Source organism: Buceros rhinoceros, unplaced genomic scaffold, assembly GCF_000710305.1.
Source record: "Buceros rhinoceros silvestris isolate BGI_N320 unplaced genomic scaffold, ASM71030v1 scaffold6948, whole genome shotgun sequence".
NCBI lineage: Eukaryota > Metazoa > Chordata > Aves > Bucerotiformes > Bucerotidae > Buceros > Buceros rhinoceros.
In genome coordinates this window covers 10,751-28,046 of record NW_010426245.1, presented here as the reverse complement: position 1 = coordinate 28,046, position 17,296 = coordinate 10,751, and the positions used below count along the sequence as shown (strand labels likewise).

The following is a 17,296-nucleotide window of genomic DNA, read 5'->3' as shown; positions in this document are numbered from 1 at the left end:
CAGATTCAGCAGAGCTGTGAAGCATGGTCCTGATTTTTCTTTTCAATGGAACATAAAAATATGCTTACGTGTTTGGTTGAATCAAGACCTAAACCCTCTGTTCTTTCCACCAGAGCTGGTTTATTGCAATTAGCTGAGGAGCAGATTTGCTCCATTGGTGTATTGCAAACTGAACTTCAAGAAATCTTTTCTGAGGGGGAGGCAATTTCAGTTTTGGTGCTCCTCCTGGTTTTGTTTTTTTTTTTTTATCTCATCTGAGAATATAAGGCCAACGTAGTTATGGGTTGGTTTGGGGGATGACAGCTCTACCAGAAAATGCACAAACACATTCAGATCACTTTTTATGTGATCCACCAAATCCACCAGATCACCAGCAGACAAACTGTTGTAGATTTTGGCGTGCTGTCTCAACATGTTTGTTTTATTAAGCCAAGTAAAGATAGTTTTTATTATTTATGCTGAGCAATTCACAGCCCTAAAGTTCTAGATCAAGCTTGCTGACATCAGTTAGAGTAGGCCTACTTTTGGTGGTCTGGTTTGGAGTTGCTAAGAATTACTATGATAATTTTTATACTGGCTTATAATCAAATATTTGTCACTTGAATGAAACCAAAAGACTCTTGAACCATGCTTCAAATTTGATCATATCTAACTGTTCAACTACTTTTTCGGGGGGCTATTTTCTCGTTAATCCAGTTTACATAGTTTGTCACTCGTGTATATACTCCAACTTTGTTGACTCTGCCACAGCCGTCTCCCCAGCTGATAACTCCATAGAGGTAAGAGATTTCATTTTCCTCACAGGCCAGAGGTCCTCCAGAATCTCCCTGTGTTAAAAGTAAGCAAAGATTACCTAATTTGATAGAAAATAGCCAGGGGAAAAAAATGAATTTGGGAAAGTCCTAAATTAAGAATGTTTGTGTTTGAGATTTAAACTAAAAAAAATTATACTAAACAGTCATCTACTGAAATTTCACTATGAAAAGCTTTTTAGTCAAACTCACCTCCAATATAATGGAGGGGGCTTTTTAATTCCACATTCAGCAAAAATATCAAAATATCAGATTTTTTTGAAAAATCCGATATTCTTTTAGATTCAGACACCTACTGAAGAGCATGTGGGTCATTTTCAGTAGGCGTAAGCTAGTCTTTGAGGCTTACACCATGTTGTAATATGGGCACTGCACAGATGGATTACATAAAGCAGAGAATATTTGCAGAGTTTCCCAGTGCAGTTTATTCTAACTGTCAGAGATCATGGAAGTTTTCAAAGAAAGGTGTTGCATACATACACTCTTTTCCATGCGACTGTGGGGTGCTGTACTTCTATGTGGCATACAGGGTTTTGCGTCTGTTGAATGAGATGCCACTGAGCATTTACCTTGTCATTAAAACCATAAACCAAAAAAAAAGACCAAACTAATGTTTGATGACACACTACAACCATGAATTTGGAACACTTCTGCTTATTTAAAAGCTTGCAAGCATTCAGAAAAGGAGGATTTGTAATTATTACTCTTAGACTGATTTTCTACAGAAATGAAAAATGTTATAAATGAAAAGAAAAATGGAACTTAATAAACAGTGAAAGGAGTCACCACTCCAGTTATTTAAGCCTAAGCAGAAATACATTTTTTTCCCACTGATTTTTAAACAAAAAAAAAAATTCCAAGAAAATCTTTTAAAAAAATAAACACATTGTCTGCTTGATGTTTCTTGTTCTTGAAATCTTTTTTTACACATAACAGAAGTTTTATGGTTTAATTTCCTAAGTATACATTAAGAAAACTCACAGGACAGCTACATTTGTTGTGACGATAAGAAATATTTCTCCTTAAACCACAGTACAAGTCTGCGAACAGGAAAAAACATTTTTTTGATTCGCTAGTAATGATTTCAAGTCACGAGCACTGTTCTTCAGCAACATCCGGGACTCTTAATCACTGCTGCTCAGACTGCGCAACTCTCTCCAGACCACTTGTCTTTGTGAAGCCCCTCTCTCCTTCCCTCTGCTTTGTTCTTCCTCGTTTTCATTCCTGATCACCTCTGTTCTTCCAGGGCAGGGAGCGAGAAGCAGCTATAATGCTGCATTTTGTGTTTGCACTTCCCGGGTAAGGCAAGGAAAACTGAGCAAGCAAGGTAGTTTCTAATTCTTTGGCTAGTACGGAGGCTTGCAGCCAATAACTACAACCAGTTCTCAGCCCTGGCCTGGAAACCTTGAGCCACTGCAGCTGCTGCCATTTCACTCTTGACACCTTTCTTTGAACAATTTTATGATCTCTGCAGGGCTTCCGGCACACGGTATTCGTGCTGTTCTTTGCTTTACTTAATCTCACTGCCAACTATGTGCTGACTGTTGCCCAATTTATTCAAGTAGAGCATAAGCCTCCTCCTTTAAAATGAATCAAAGATAAAATCCAAAGGATTTTATAAGTAATAATCTGATCCTTCAGTTAAAAAAAATACTCTATTACAACAATTGTGCATCCTTATTCAGAGCCAAGGTGTGACATAATTCAAAAAGAGATGCAAAGTAGTAAGAGCATGAGGTCATTCCATGAAGGACTGAAGACATGAAAAAACGTTTCTGATTGACTAATATTCTACACCATTAAATCCCATACACTATAGTTATCTCAGCTTCTTCCTCCTCCAAACTTCACCACAGCTTCCCCCCTCCCACCCAGATACCCTTATTTCTATTCAGGCAAAAGGCAGCAGCTCAGGGAGTTGGCTACACAGGTACATGCCGTGATGTACTTGCCAGGACATCCCTATCAGCTGCCCAACAAATGTTACCATCACACTGCGAGCTCAGCCAGGAGCTAAAGCAGCTCACCCTGCAGTGCAGAGCCACTGCCTTCCATGAAGGAGTGGGGAAGGTAACACCCTGGAGGTTTTTTGCCCTTCTGTAGAACTTAATTGACATTGAACACGTTAAAAAATGAAGGTGGAAGCGAACAGTGCAGTCGCACAAGTTTCTATTCTTTAGAAACAGCTCTTTAAGAAATGTTTCTTTTCTTTAGGAACACTGTAGTGTCAAAAGTAAGCACTGTAGCACTGCAACATTTCTGCAAACAATATACATTTATATTCTCTGCCTAGAGATGACTCACAACATTACCTGACAAGCATCAGATTTGCCGTCAAAGTAGCCGGCGCAGAACATATTTTCCGTGATTTCTGTTCCATAAATTTCAGGGCTTCTGCACTTCTCCTCAGGAATAATTGGAACTAGTGTTTCTTGCAGGACGTTTGAATAACCAGACATATCTTCAAAAATTCCCAAAGAGGAAAATAAAGTAATTTTTATAGAAGTTGAAGAGTGGATCATGGAAACACAATGCACAACATGACACATAAACACACTTAACACCTCTCAGTCATATTTGTGTTGTGGATCTCTTTAAAAGACAATAGTTTTCCAAGTGATCAGATCACTTTCTCCTCCTCCAGTCAGACTCCATGGCCTTTAAAAGAACAGCGTGCCATGTTCAAACATTAATCCAAGTTGGGTTCTCACATTTCCTAGAGACTCAAGAACAGTTCCCCAGCACTCCTGTCCTCTCCTCTTTCCAGTTGTGGTATGAAATAATGAATTTATCAAAGGCTCCATTACCTTCTTTTGCCTTTAGACTACAGATTTAGACTAGGACAATATCTGCTCATACTACAACTCTTAGCAAAACGAGGCAGCCAGGTCCCCCACCCTTCTCATCTACGTGCACAAGTCTCTGCTATGCCCATCTCAAGGCAGCATAACCGAGCCTCATAATCCTGAAATTCCTCATCTGAAAGGACGGGATGGATTTTTCCACTGTTCTCAAGCTGGGTGAAAGTGGTTCTTAGCTCAAAGTCTATCTGACCCTCTTCTGTAGATATTTCCAAAGTTTTTTGCTGCTGAAGGTAAAGATCTCCTCCATCACAGAGGCGTAAGTTGATTGTTTGGTTTACAGTCTTTGATGCCTACCTTGAGAAATCAGGGGTAGGATTTACTCAACACAGGGGTCAAGTTGTGAGCACCTACAGCTAAGCTACTTGCTTGTCTCCCAGTCCATGGAAATCTAGCTAGCTCATAGCTTATCTCTTCCTAAAATAGATGCAAAAATTTGGTTCAGGGAACCACGCTCCAAATTCCAAGGACTGTAAAGGAAGTTCAGGATGACTATTTCACGTGTAAATATTGTAAACATCTAGAAGTAAATAAAAATAATCCCATCAGAAGTCTCTTGGAAAATATTTTACCAAGCTATCAGCATTTTATTTTAATTATTATCAGTTTTTCTACAGACACCAACTATCATTTTACTCACTTTCATGCCTGTGTCCCCATCCAGAAATCTGACATTTGAACTGATCGGGGAAAACTGTGTTACTTTCCGGCAAACAGATGGGCTGAACAAACTGGGACTTGATAGCACAACGTTGGCCCTTCTTCTTCAGCTTAATCAAAGCTGCAGAACAGAAAATATAGGAGGAATAAAGTGACTGTTCCCTTTCTTTAATGGGATTGGCAGCAATAGGTCTCAGATACAGCTTTAATTATCCCCTAAGCCTCTCTTAATTAAGATATTTCAATCAAAGGCAGACAGACTCATCTCAACAGCACCTGATTTCACAGCAAATTGAAGGCTGAAACATTCAGCTACTCCCCTTGTGGGAATATTTATTTTATGCTGCGCTCGCTGAGCAGATTTTGCTCTACTGCTTTTGTAGAGAAGGGGGAAGATAGAAAATACATATGTCTCCTCCCACCTTAAAGTTAAATAACAGTGACATATCCACAACTTTCAGCTGAAATAAGTGGGATGTGCAAGTGCTCACTGCTTCTGAATGTCTGGACACCTGCCTAATTCAAATTTTATTTTAAAAATTAATTACTGCTAGAGTTGGCATATTTTGTGCTCTGTTATCACTGAGTTCAGCAAAATTCAAGATCTTAAAAATTAAGGAATAAAAAAAATAAGGATATTTCAAAACCAAGCTTCTGAAAGCTACAAAGAATTACTTTTACTATCCACTTATTGGGCTGAAAACAGTGTAAATGTAGAGCTGTGCAGCATCATGAGCTTGATGCTGAACAAAGATGTCAAAAGTGGCAAAATTGTTGGTTCCCCTGTGTTTGGCTGTAGAGCTACAGATGGGGCTTTGTGCTTCGTGTAACAAGGGCAGCATGGTGAGTTTGGGCACAGTACTCAAAGAGGACAGAGCTGAGATAATGTGGACACACCTATTAAAGGTTCACGTCACACTTTTTTGGAAGCTCCAGCTTTTCCAAGCACAGCTGTGTGGAAAGCAAGAGATCCCACTGGATAGTCTTATTTCTCTACTGACAACATTTTTTGGCCTTTGTGGAACATGTGAAGAGTATCTCACAGGCTGAGAAGCCCACACAAACCGCACTCCAACACTCAGCAGCTTGCTCTTCCTCGCCTACCTTCACTTCCCCACCAACTCTGCCTGTTTCTGAATCCCCCAGATTTCCCAGCGATCACTTGTGTGGTAGTTTGTTTCCTTTAGAAAAGCATTTTCAGCAAGAAATAACTCTTCTGCTGCATTAGTAGGAATCAGTGACAGAGCAGAACATGCCCCCACATCTTTCTCCCCCAGTTCCTGCCCACTTGTTCGTTTTTGCAATTGGGCTCGCCTTGTGCTCTGCGTGTTCAGCTGACCGTAGATTTGGACATTGCTCATCAATGAGGCATGCTGAATTTCAGAGTGATTCAAAAAGTTAGATCTCAAAGTACCAGTGGTAGTTTACACCAGGGTATTTCAGAATAGAGTAATACCCCAAATCCAGTTCATCTCCTGGTACGCTGTGACAGAGCTCCCACCAACACAGAGTCTGATTGCCTTTTGTTACAAAGTGGAAGATATTCACCGAGAATGAAAAAGCCAGCAAATGCCTGACCTAAAATATCCTTGATGTCAGGTTATTAAATAGTCTCATAGACAAAGTGCTTGCACAGCTCAGTGCCCTGGGGAGACAGGTCACCTTCCACAGGAGCAGATCAGAAAATAAGAAACAGTTGCTGTTCCATTCTCATTCTGACTAACACTATAAGGTCAATCAGAAGGACATTTAACTTTTGACTGATAAGACAGCTGATACTTAAATCTATCTCAGTGTAAAAAGTGATTCTTAGTAACATAGATTTTCAGAGCAGATGGGGCTATTATATTCATCTCGTCAGAGCCTCTATACAATACAGACAATAGAATTTTACCAAGTAATTCCTGCATCAAGCCCACAGTTTCTGGATCAGCTGAAAAAAAGCCTAATCCCACAAAGACTTAAAGTGATGATGAATTTGCCATACATCTAGGCAAATTGCTCCAAAGGCTAATTATCATAATTATTTAAAATTTGCAATTTATTTCCATCTGAAATTTCCAATTATTATTATTTCCAATCTGAAACAGCTTTCAGATGCTGTTATAACTTTGGTAGAACTAAGGACCCTCTCTGCTTGAAAGTCTTCTAATATCTGATTTTTCCAGTATGGAGGCAGTTCTGGACAGGTCAACTAAACTTGAAACAAAGTTGAGTAAACAGAAAATAAAACTGTAAGAACAAAAATACTCACCAATATCATGTTCGGCAAGGTTGAACACAGAATACTGAGGATGCAAGATGTATTTCTCTATTTCAAATGTTTGTGTTACATCAGTCGTTTTATTAAATATATGCTGACCCAGAACTACTGTAATAGTGGATTTCGGTGGACTGCAGTACAAAAGAGAGAACAAGCAGTTCGGTGATTAGCAGGCCAAATGAAGCACAATCTCCAATGGCTGTGTATCCCATGAACTGTTATAACCTCACCCTCCCATCATGTCCATTATTTACACTCACATAATGCCTTGGCCCGTTTTTGAAGCTTTCCACCTACTGGGGGCAAGGAGAAGTTGACTAATGTTAGTGTGAGTCCCAAGGTCTGCATGTCCTGATTAACCTAATTAAAAGCTGATACTCCTTGACAGAAGGAAAAGGCGAGAACAGGCACAGCTTCCCAGCTGCTGTCTGGCTAAGCATCTTCAGGGGCTGTAAGAACTTCTTGTTCCAGAAACTTAACAGGGCGAGCCAAAGATAAGTCAGTGGTGGATATCTCATTTCTCTTGGAAACCAGGCTCTTAAAAATATTACAGGCATGGGTCAAGATTTTAAAGGTGCTGGCAAATTGCGAACTCAGGAACATCTGAGTAGCTTCCACCTAAGAACTATCACCACTTCTGCTCTGAGATTAGGTTGATCTATATTAAATCTGTTGTCTAGAACCAAAAGCAACTTGGGGGAGGAAGGTCCCAACAGCACACTGATCCAAGGGAAAAAACCACACTCAGAAGAGAATGATTGCTGTAATTCACACCAGCTTTTGCAGTCATTGTATGTTTACTTTAAAAAGACCACAGTCCCCTCATATCCAGTGTCCAAGGACAGACAACTAACAAGAACCAGAATAACAACTGGGAAAAAAGAGACATTTGAGAATAAGCAGGAAGTGTTTGGAAAGACCGTAAATTCTCTAGCTTTGAAAGCAATGGAATTCAAATGTCAATCTTGCTTCAAACCAGTTTGCTCTGCATGTGTGTAAGACTACAATGAATATAGTTAGCAAGTGTCTTCAGCATCAGAGCACTCATATGTTTTGTAACCCAGTTCAGGAGTAGGAAATAGCTGCTGTCGTGCATCCATGCATCAAGGAATGATGTGGAACTGTCAACATCACTGCAGGTTCCCTAGTTGCGTTTCCATGCATCACCCGCACCCTTCAGGTACAAAAGCACTGCGGAGTCTCCGCCAGTGCTGACCATGAAGCAATGATAACAGTAACGTACTTAGAGGAAAGAGATTCTAACTAATTGCAGAGCAGAGAGCTGGCAGCTACTCTGCAACAATAACTATGCTTCCAGTTAACAAAGGGAAATGCAAAGTTTATTGTTTGGTGGGGTTTGGGGTTTTCTTGTGTCTTGTTTCGTTTTGTTTTGTGACTGCAAAACAAGAAGACAATAAAATTCTCTTTGTTCAAGGTGTAAGGCTGGGATTTTCTCAGTGCTCTTGCAGTGGTAAACCCCCCTAAAATCAGATTTGGGGCCTGCAAAACAGGGTGAAACTTTACTTCCCAGAATAGTATTTAGAATAGATTTTAAAGGCATTGAATGGTCCTTCTATAACTTGCAGTTGGTTCATTCAGGAAAAGAAGTTAAACTTGAGGGATTATGGAAAATGGAAAAAAAAACCCCCAAGTTAGCTGCACAGGTATCTATTGTCGCCTAGTGGAAAACAGTCAGAATTGTGGCTAACAGAGGTACTAAACATATGGAAGAGTGCAAATTACAATACAGCAATTATAGAAGATCTGTGTGTACCAAATCACCAGCTGGAAGTGGGTGGAAACGTCCTGAATAGCTGCCAAAGCTGGTAGCTATTTCACAACATTTGAAAAACAAATGCGTTGTGGCTTGGGCTCCAAATGCTTCAGTACAGCATTCACAATGGTATTATTAGCTCTACACGCTATCAGGGTACGTATTCTGGCACAAGGTTTTCTGTTTCTCTTGGCTTCTTTACTATGCAAAGGGACAATGGGTATGAAATGATGTAATATTTTTCCCATCAATGTGATTAGAAATGAAATCAGGGAAGTGTTCAGCATTTGTAGAAAATGAAATATTTAGAAGAAAGTAAGAGCATTGTATAGTCAATACACTCTCCAGTGTCCCACAGATAGAGGACAAAAAAAAAATTTGGGAAAAAAACCCCCACAAAACACCTTTCAAGGAAATGAGCCTCAAAAAGTCAACAGTTTAGTTCTTCCCTTTGGCTTTTTGTAAAGCTCAGACTACTTTATTTTCGTCAACCAACAACAATTTATTGTCTCTAATAAATCATTGCTTGGCTGCCTCAGCCTTTTTGAACAAAAGACAGCAGTGAGCGTAGTCATCTCTGTTATATCTCAGAGCAGGCACGAACATTCAAAAAGGTAAAACAGAGAAAATGATAAATACTTGTATCCCCCTGGAGATGCCTGCACATACAAGCTCCCATTCTAAGTCCTGCTCTGCCCTACCTTATTCTTTCAGTCAGGTCATTTAGCTTCTTTGAGACTTCTTAAGGAACAAGATAAAGGCTTACAAGACAATAGGATTCCAAGCTATTTCTTAGCTCATCAACAGCATTCAAATTGCCAGAAATCCCTTTTGAAACACTGGTCTTTTATAATCTCATCTTCTTTCTTACTTGTTTCAGTTCAGGTTTCTTGTGAGTCACAAGCAGATGGTGATTATGAGGAGGAGAGAACCTACTGTCATTCTAACAGGTGAGCTTACCTGTTAGCAAAGCAGTGTGCTGCTGACACAACCCAACAAGTCTGAATAAGGCTTCCACCACAGAAATTCTCTCCAATATATATAGCTGCTGTCCAGGGATGAGATCCAGGCAGAGATGAAGATCCCCCAATAATTCTAGGTCGCACAAAACTTCTTTTCTTGTGTCTTCTCCCACACGGTCTTCTGGTAACTGCATAACTATGTACGTCCTGCCTCAAAAACACTTCTACAAACAAAAAGAGATGTGTCATTGTCATAGGTGACTCCCTTCTGAAGGAAACAGAAGGCCTGATACGCAAACTGTACCCACTTCTTAGGGAAGTCTGCTGCCCCCCTGGGGCCTGGGTAAAGGATGTGGTGAGAAAACTTCCTACCCTGGTGTGGCCCTCAGATTATTATGCATTATTAACTTCTCAGGTAGGCAGCAATGAAGTCGCCACAGGAAGTCCGAGGGCAATCAAGAGACACTTCGGGGCCTTGGGATCATCAAGGGATCAGGAACACTAGTGGTGCTCTCCTCTATCCCTCCAGTTGCAGGGGTTAATGTGGGAAGAAACGGGAAGACCCATCAGATCAACACCTGGCTCCATGTCTGGTGTCACCAGCAGGACTCTGTGGTTTTTGATCATGCGTCAGTTTACACAACACCAGGCCTGCTGGTGGCAGACAGGGTCTATATGTCTCAAAAGGGGAAAAGGATCATTGTGCAAGAGTTGGCAGGAATTTTAAACTAGATTTAAAGGGGAAAAGGGATAAAACCAAGATCACTGGAGATAAGCCTCGGTGTGGCACATCAAAGTTAGTGGGACAGCATGCTTTTCCACTAGTCTGCCATACCAGAGGAGGTAGGGGATGGAGAGACATGTGATAGCAAAGACACAAGGGATATTTATGGGCTAGAAATCACAGTTGTGCCTGGCAATGGTCAGGAATTAGGCCTTCTTCCCCCAGAAAGGTGATGAGATCGATAGCCCAACTAAAGTGCATCTACACCAATGTACACAGCATGGGCAAGAAACAGGAGGAGCTTGAAGGCATTGTACAGGGGGAAAACTATGGAATAGTTGCCGTCATGGAAACATGGTGGGATGACACATACAACCGGAGTGCTGCGTTGAACAGCTATAAACACTTCGGAAAGGACAGGCCAGGAAAGAGAAGCAGTGGAGTGTCCCCTTAGGCTGTGTTTTGACTGTCTTGAGCATAACGATGCTGATGATAGGGTTGACTGTTTATGGGTAAGAACCAGAGGAAAGGCCAGTGAGGCAGGATCATGGTGAGATTCTGTCATAGACCATCCTACCAGGATGAAGAGGTAGGAGAAATATTCTATAATCAGCTGGGAGAAGTCCTGCCATCACTACCACTTGTTCTCATGGGGGACCAGATGTCTGCTGGAAATAATACAGTACAGCAGAGAGGAAACAGTCTAGGATGTTCCTGGATTGCGTAGAAGACAAATTCCTGACACTGTTGGTAAGGAAGCCCACCAGGGAAGTCTCCCTGCTAGACCCGTCATTCGCAAACAGACAAGAACTTGTGGATGATGTAAAGGTTGGAGACAGTCTTGGACAGAGTGATCATGGGATGATAGAGTTTTCGACTTGGAGAACTAAAGAGGGTGGTCAGTAGAACAGCCACCTCAGACTTCTGGAGGGCAGTTTGGCCTGTTTAGTAGACTGAGTCCCTTAGCAGAGTCCCTTGGGAGGCAGCCCTGAAGGGCAAAGGAGTCCAGGAAGGCTGGACATTCTTCAAGAGGCAAATTGTTAATGCTTATGAGTAGGGCATCCCAGTGTGCTGTAAGACGAGCTGGTGGGGTAGAAGACTGGCCTGGCTAAATAGAGAACTTTGGCTGGAACTCAGGAAGAAAAGGAAAGTCTATGGCCTATGGAAGAAGGGGCAGGCCACTCAGGAAGACTACAAAGATTTCATGAGGCTGTGCAGGGAGAAAATTAGAAAGGCCATAAGAGACGATAAAAACTTTTCCTATAAATACATGAAAGGTTTAGGTTGAGTATTAGGAAAAATTTCTTTACAGAAGGAGCTGTCGAGCATCTGTACAGGCTGCCCAGGGAAGTGGTGGAGTCACCATCCCTGCAAATATTTAAAGGACATATAGATGAGGTGCTTGGGGACGTGGTTTAGTGGTGACCTGGCAGCGCTGGGTTAACGGTTGGACTTGATAATCCTAAAGGTTTCTTCCAACCAAAACGATCCTGTGGAGGCTGTGCAGGGAGAAAATTAGAAAGGCCATAAGAGACGATAAAAACTGTTCCTATAAATACATGAAAGGTTTAGGTTGAGTATTAGGAAAAATTTCTTTACAGAAGGAGCTGTCGAGCATCTGTACAGGCTGCCCAGGGAAGTGGTGGAGTCACCATCCCTGCAAATATTTAAAGGACATATAGATGAGGTGCTTGGGGACGTGGTTTAGTGGTGACCTGGCAGCGCTGGGTTAACGGTTGGACTTGATAATCCTAAAGGTTTCTTCCAACCAAAACGATCCTGTGATTAACAGCAAAAGGAGGGCTAAGGAGAATCTCCATTTCTACTGGATGCACGGGGAAACATAGTGATCAAGGATAAGGCAAAGCGCGAGGTACTGAATGCCACCTTCATCTCAGTCTTTAATAGTAAGGCCAGTTCTTCTCTGAGTGTCCAGCCCCTTTAGCTGGAAGACAGGGATGGGGAGCAGAATGAAACCTTCATAACCCAGGAGGAAATGTTCAGTGACCTATTGCACCACTTAGACATGCACAAGTCTACAGTGCCAGATTGGATCCACCCAAGGGTACTGAGGAAGCTGGCAGAAGTGCTCACCAAGGCACTTTCCATCATTTATCACCAGTCCTGGCTAACCAGGGAGGAACCAGTTGCCTGGAAGTTAGCAAATCCCATCTACCCATCTACAAGAAGAGTTGGAAGGATGATCCAGGGAACTGCAAGCCTGTCAGTCTGACCACAGTGCCAGGAAAGATTAAGGAGCAGATCATACTGAGTGTGGTCACATGGCACATACAGGACAGCCAGGTGACCAGGCCCAGTCAGCTTGGCTTGATGAAAGGCAGGTCCTGCTTGACTAACCTGATCTCCTTCCATGACAGGGTGACCCTCTTGGTGGATGAGGGGAGAGCTGTGGACATTGTCTACCTAGACTTCAGTAAAGCCTTTGACACTGTTTCCCACAGCATCCTCCTGGAGAAACTGGCTGCTCATGACTTGGATGAGTGTACCCTTTGCTGGATTAAAAACTGGCTGGATGGCCCAACCCAGAGTGGTGGTGAATGGAGTTCAATCCAGTTGGTGGCTGGTCACAAGTGGTGTTCTCCAGGGCTCAATACTGGGGCCTGTTCTCTTTAGCATGTTTATCAACAATCTGGATGAGGGGATTGAGTGCACCCTCAGCAAGAGTGCAGATGACACCAACTACGTCTGGAAAGCTGCCCAGCAGAAAATGAATGGGGATGTTGTTTGACAGCTGGCTGAATATGATCCAGCAGTGTGCCCAGGTGGCCAAGAAGGCCAATGGCATGCTGGCTTGTGTCAGAAATAGTGTGGCCAGCAGGAGTAGGGCAGTGATTGTCTCCCTGTCATCAGCACTAGTGAGGCCACATCTTGAACACTGTGTTCAGTTTTAGGCCCTTCACTTCAAGAAGGACATTGAGGTGCTGGAGTGTGTCCAGAGAAGGGCAATGAAGCTGGTGAAGGGTTTAGAGCACAAGTCCACTGAAGAGTGGCTGAGGGAACTAAAGTTGTTTAGCTGGGAGAAAAGGAGGCTCAGGTTTGTCACTCTCTGCAACTACCTGAAAGGTTGTAGTGAAGTGGGGATGAGTCTCCTTTCCCAAGGAACAAGCAAAGGATAGAACAAGAGGAAATGGTCTCAAGTTATACCGGGGCGTAGAGGGGGTGGGAGGTTGGGTAGTGGCATGTGGGGTTGGATATTAGGAAAAATTCCTTTACGGAAAGGGCTGTCAAACATCTCTACAGGCTGCCCAGGAAGTGGTGGAGTCACCATCCCTGGATGTATTTAAAAGATGTGTAGATGTGGTGCTTAGGGACGCGATTTAGTGGTGATCTGACAGTGCTGGGTTAACAGTTGGGCTCAATGGTCTTAAAGATCCAACCAAAATTGTTTTGTGATTCTATGGGAATCACACACAGGTCACAATGACAGCAGTTTCTCCACAGTGTCTGGAACTGGTGGCCTGCTTTCCCTCTGTGCTGAGATATAAAGGGGTATGGCATCAAACTGTAAATTCTATAAATTCTGGAACTTTTATAGGAGTCTTTAAAAGAGAGATTAATTAAATTATCATTAAACATTCACATCAATTGAATTTCACTCAGTTCCTCAGGAGACTTGTAAGACTGACAGCCGGGCCTATTCCCAACGCTGGCTGCACGCGTAGTGGTGTATGTTAAATGCACCTGCGAGCATTCCCAGACACTGTTTCATTTACCAGTGCAAATAAAACCTTCACTTCTGGGGGAGGCACAACAGAATGCACGATACATCACATTTTCATTTTTGGATTCTGGACTGAGCTTTGCCATTGCAGTGGCAAGGACTAGGATGCTTGTGCTAATACCATCTTTCAAATGCATTAGAAACATAAAAGGGAAATAAAAGGACCAGTTTATAAACCGGCTTTTCGGATTACGACTGTGTTCTAAAGCTCAGCTTCAACATTATCAACAGTTAAATATCAATTTAGGTGAAGAGCAGAATCTTTAGGTTTTGGAATCCTGTCTCATACATCTTCGGGATCCGGTCCTCTTTACTCACAGAGGCCCATTCACTTCTCAGGGCCTATAATTCCCTGAGTTATGACAATTTGTACCAAAGCATCAATCATTTCTGACATCTTGCATGTTCTAGCAGAAAATTTGGTGACATAGGGATGATTGTGACTGAAAGCAGTAGTGTGACACCACTGTTATTTTGGGACAAAAATCACAGATTGTATCACATCTCCCCAAAATGTGAAAGTAGCCTGGTTTTGTCATTTGATTTACTCCAGACAGAAAATTATTCAATACTCCTGGGAACAGCAGAACGTTTAACATTACACAGTGAAAGCCTGTTCTAGTATCAATAAACCTTTCTCCATTCATTCAAAACATGGATTTTAAGAGAGCCTTTACATACCACAAGATGGAACTTCACAATACTCCCAAGACAAACTGTTGTCTTTCGTGATGTAACACCATGGCTTCTCATCATCATCTGGATTTCTAAGTAATTCAAGGGGAGAGTGAATTACAAGCATTAACCACAGTGTTGTTCCAAGCTTCCCAGAGGCTTTCTGCTTTTTCCTCTTGCACCATGTAGAGGACTCCTGGGTTTCGAGCCATCTGACCAAGCGCTAAAGCACCTGCGCACCCCTAAGGGGGTAAGCAGCCTTTCAGTAGAATTCTTCATGCTTAAACCTAACCGAGTCTAAAGATCTCTAGGACCTGAAATACAGACACATGACTAAACACCTGTATAATTCCCCTGCAAGTATTTGGATGCCTGAGCATGTTCACATGGTTTAAACACAGCCCACACTTAGGCGCTTTAACAGCTATCAGCTCAGCTGTTTTCAGGACTAAATCCCATGGGAAAGATTCCTTTTTTAGGTGGTTTTTTTAAGCGAGGAAATTCCAACACAGGCAGATTCATAGAAAATCCATAACAAGAATAGCTAGCAAAGACAAATTTGAGAAGCTCAGGTTCATATTCCCCAAAGAGTCTGAGGAAATGAAAAACTACCTCAAAAAAAATTACTGTATGCCTTAACAGGGAAAAAGAAAGAATATCTCAGAAACAGTTTAGCCCTTTGTGACCTTGGTGTAAAACAGGTTTTGAATTGATTCCATTAGGGTTTCCCCATGGTACAGCCCAACTGTCTTTATCAATGCCTTATAAGTAACCAGAAATTCGCCCAGTTTACTCCTCCAAGAGGAGGAGTAAGAACCCAGGGAAGCTTTGAAGACACAGTATTCCAAGAAAAATAGACAAGGTAATTCTGGGCTACAGATAAACAGTAGTTCTGGTTCCAGATGGACTTATCAGAAGCACTGGCTATTATTGTAATGTTCTTCGATATTTTTTTCTTTTTAATCTGACTGTTCTTCAGAAAAAGATTTAAGCACTTTCAGATTCTCAGAACTGAAGAAGCAACACAGGTTGAGTCATCTTCCGCCAACAATGTTTCTAAATTAGAATATTTGAAGAAGAAGGTATCTGCAGGATTATATAGTGTAGCAGAGATATCCCCAGAAATTGTAACAAGCTGACAAAAAAGTGAAAACCTTTTTTTCTCAGCTCTGAAGAACATGAACACATCAGCTCCTACACCATTTTGTTCTTTGCATTTCAAATCTGCAAGAAAAACTTGTGCTGAAATGGCACAAATTGAAAAAATCAAGCTTTATCAAAGCATAAAATATGTGCCCAGTCTATTGTTGTACTGTGTTGGGACACTGTAAATCTCATACTTGAGATCAGGACCAAGCCTTGAAAAGCAAGCCCATCTGGGTGAAGGGAGGGTGTAGGGACTGCTGATCACTAGTCTGTGTCAGATACAGGAGAAGAGCTACTTTCAACAGGCGTGCATGCTTTTTATCATCACACAAATTAGGAAATGAAGTACATCCTGATTTTTGCTGATATACTGGTCTAACTTTCATTAAAAAAAAAAAAATAAACAACAAAAAAACCCACACCAAACCAAGAAACCCCCCCAAACCTAGAAATCCACCAGCAATTTATGGAGGATCATCTAAAGTTTGCTGTTTCTCACATTTCCTCATCTCCAGGATCCTCTCTAAATGGAAACATTTCCTTAACTTGTGGATGTCCATTGATCTCATGAATACCTCAGAGACAGGGGGGAGATAAAGGCACTGGGGAGAAAGCACAAACTTAAATATGACAAACTATTTTCATTATAGCTGAACAGAAAACCTCAGCAGAAATTTAGTTTGTCAATATGTGGTTGAAATCTTTTCACTGTGAAATCTTACTTGGCAATAGTTTTGCTTTGGCAGAAATCCATGAAAGAAATTTGACACTCCATTTCAACATTATTAAAATATAGCGCTGTGGTTTTTCATTTTCAAATAACATTTCACTTCTGAAAATATTTTCCTTTATATTACAGATTTCACGATTTAAGAATTAGAAACAAAAAGTTACCCATTTCAGTTAACCATTTCTTTCTCCTTTTGGGTAGTAATTTCTGAGCAATTTCAAAATTTTGCACTACGGTCTCATTCAGAAAAAAATATAATAAAAAAAAAAAACAAAACAAAACAGAAAAATAACCGACCTGAAATTTCCAACATTATTTCATGTCTGAGCGTCCCTTGGCAGGCCCATCTATTTATTTAGCCTAGCTACCAGATTTGTGTTCTGTACATTTACGTCCCTCGTGTCAGGCTGTTAAGCCAGTCTAGCTTTTCTGAGACAGAGATAACACTCGCTTTGAGATTCTGGGCCCTTCTCCCTTCCGCAATACATCGATCTCTTTATTTGCAAATGCAGGGTAAAGGAGAACTTTTCTCACCTGCAGTAAGAGAATGGCCCCAGGCCAAGCTGTACTGCTTTCTCCATACTGTCAACATGAAGCTCTTGGTAAAACAAGTCTGAATTCCAGGGCAAGCAGCTGTGTCCAGATATGGTTGTCTTTGCCGTACCTCTGTACTCTGTGCCATTGCCAACATAGCACCGTTGTCTAGGAACTGGCAAAGCATAAGGCACTGGTCAGGAATGGATGCTAATTACATGCTAAATACTTACTTCATGGGTGAGGTCCCAAATGAGAGCCAGCGAACCCAGTTCTGTGTAGTGCCTTCCTCCTTTCACAGGAATTGAATGCATTAAATGAAGATTTTTTTAAATAACAAAAGAAAGAACTCAAGCAAGTAAAACTTCTGTGTAAAATTAGTAGTGAGTTAGCCCGATTTCACACAAGCACAA

At 41.6% G+C, this 17,296-nt stretch overlaps 1 protein-coding gene across 1 annotated transcript; it reads right to left on the bottom strand.

Annotated features, from left to right (window-relative positions):
* Positions 1–656: 656 nt before the first annotated feature.
* On the bottom strand, positions 657–17,058 carry HGFAC (HGF activator; the record flags this gene model as incomplete). The annotated part of the gene is made up of 8 exons (XM_010141429.1): positions 657–827; positions 3,125–3,273; positions 4,314–4,454; positions 6,588–6,727; positions 9,331–9,539; positions 13,517–13,551; positions 14,480–14,565; positions 16,884–17,058. Coding segments are annotated over 8 exons (1,106 nt in total), but the record flags the coding sequence as incomplete, so codon positions are not given.
* Positions 17,059–17,296: the final 238 nt, after the last annotated feature.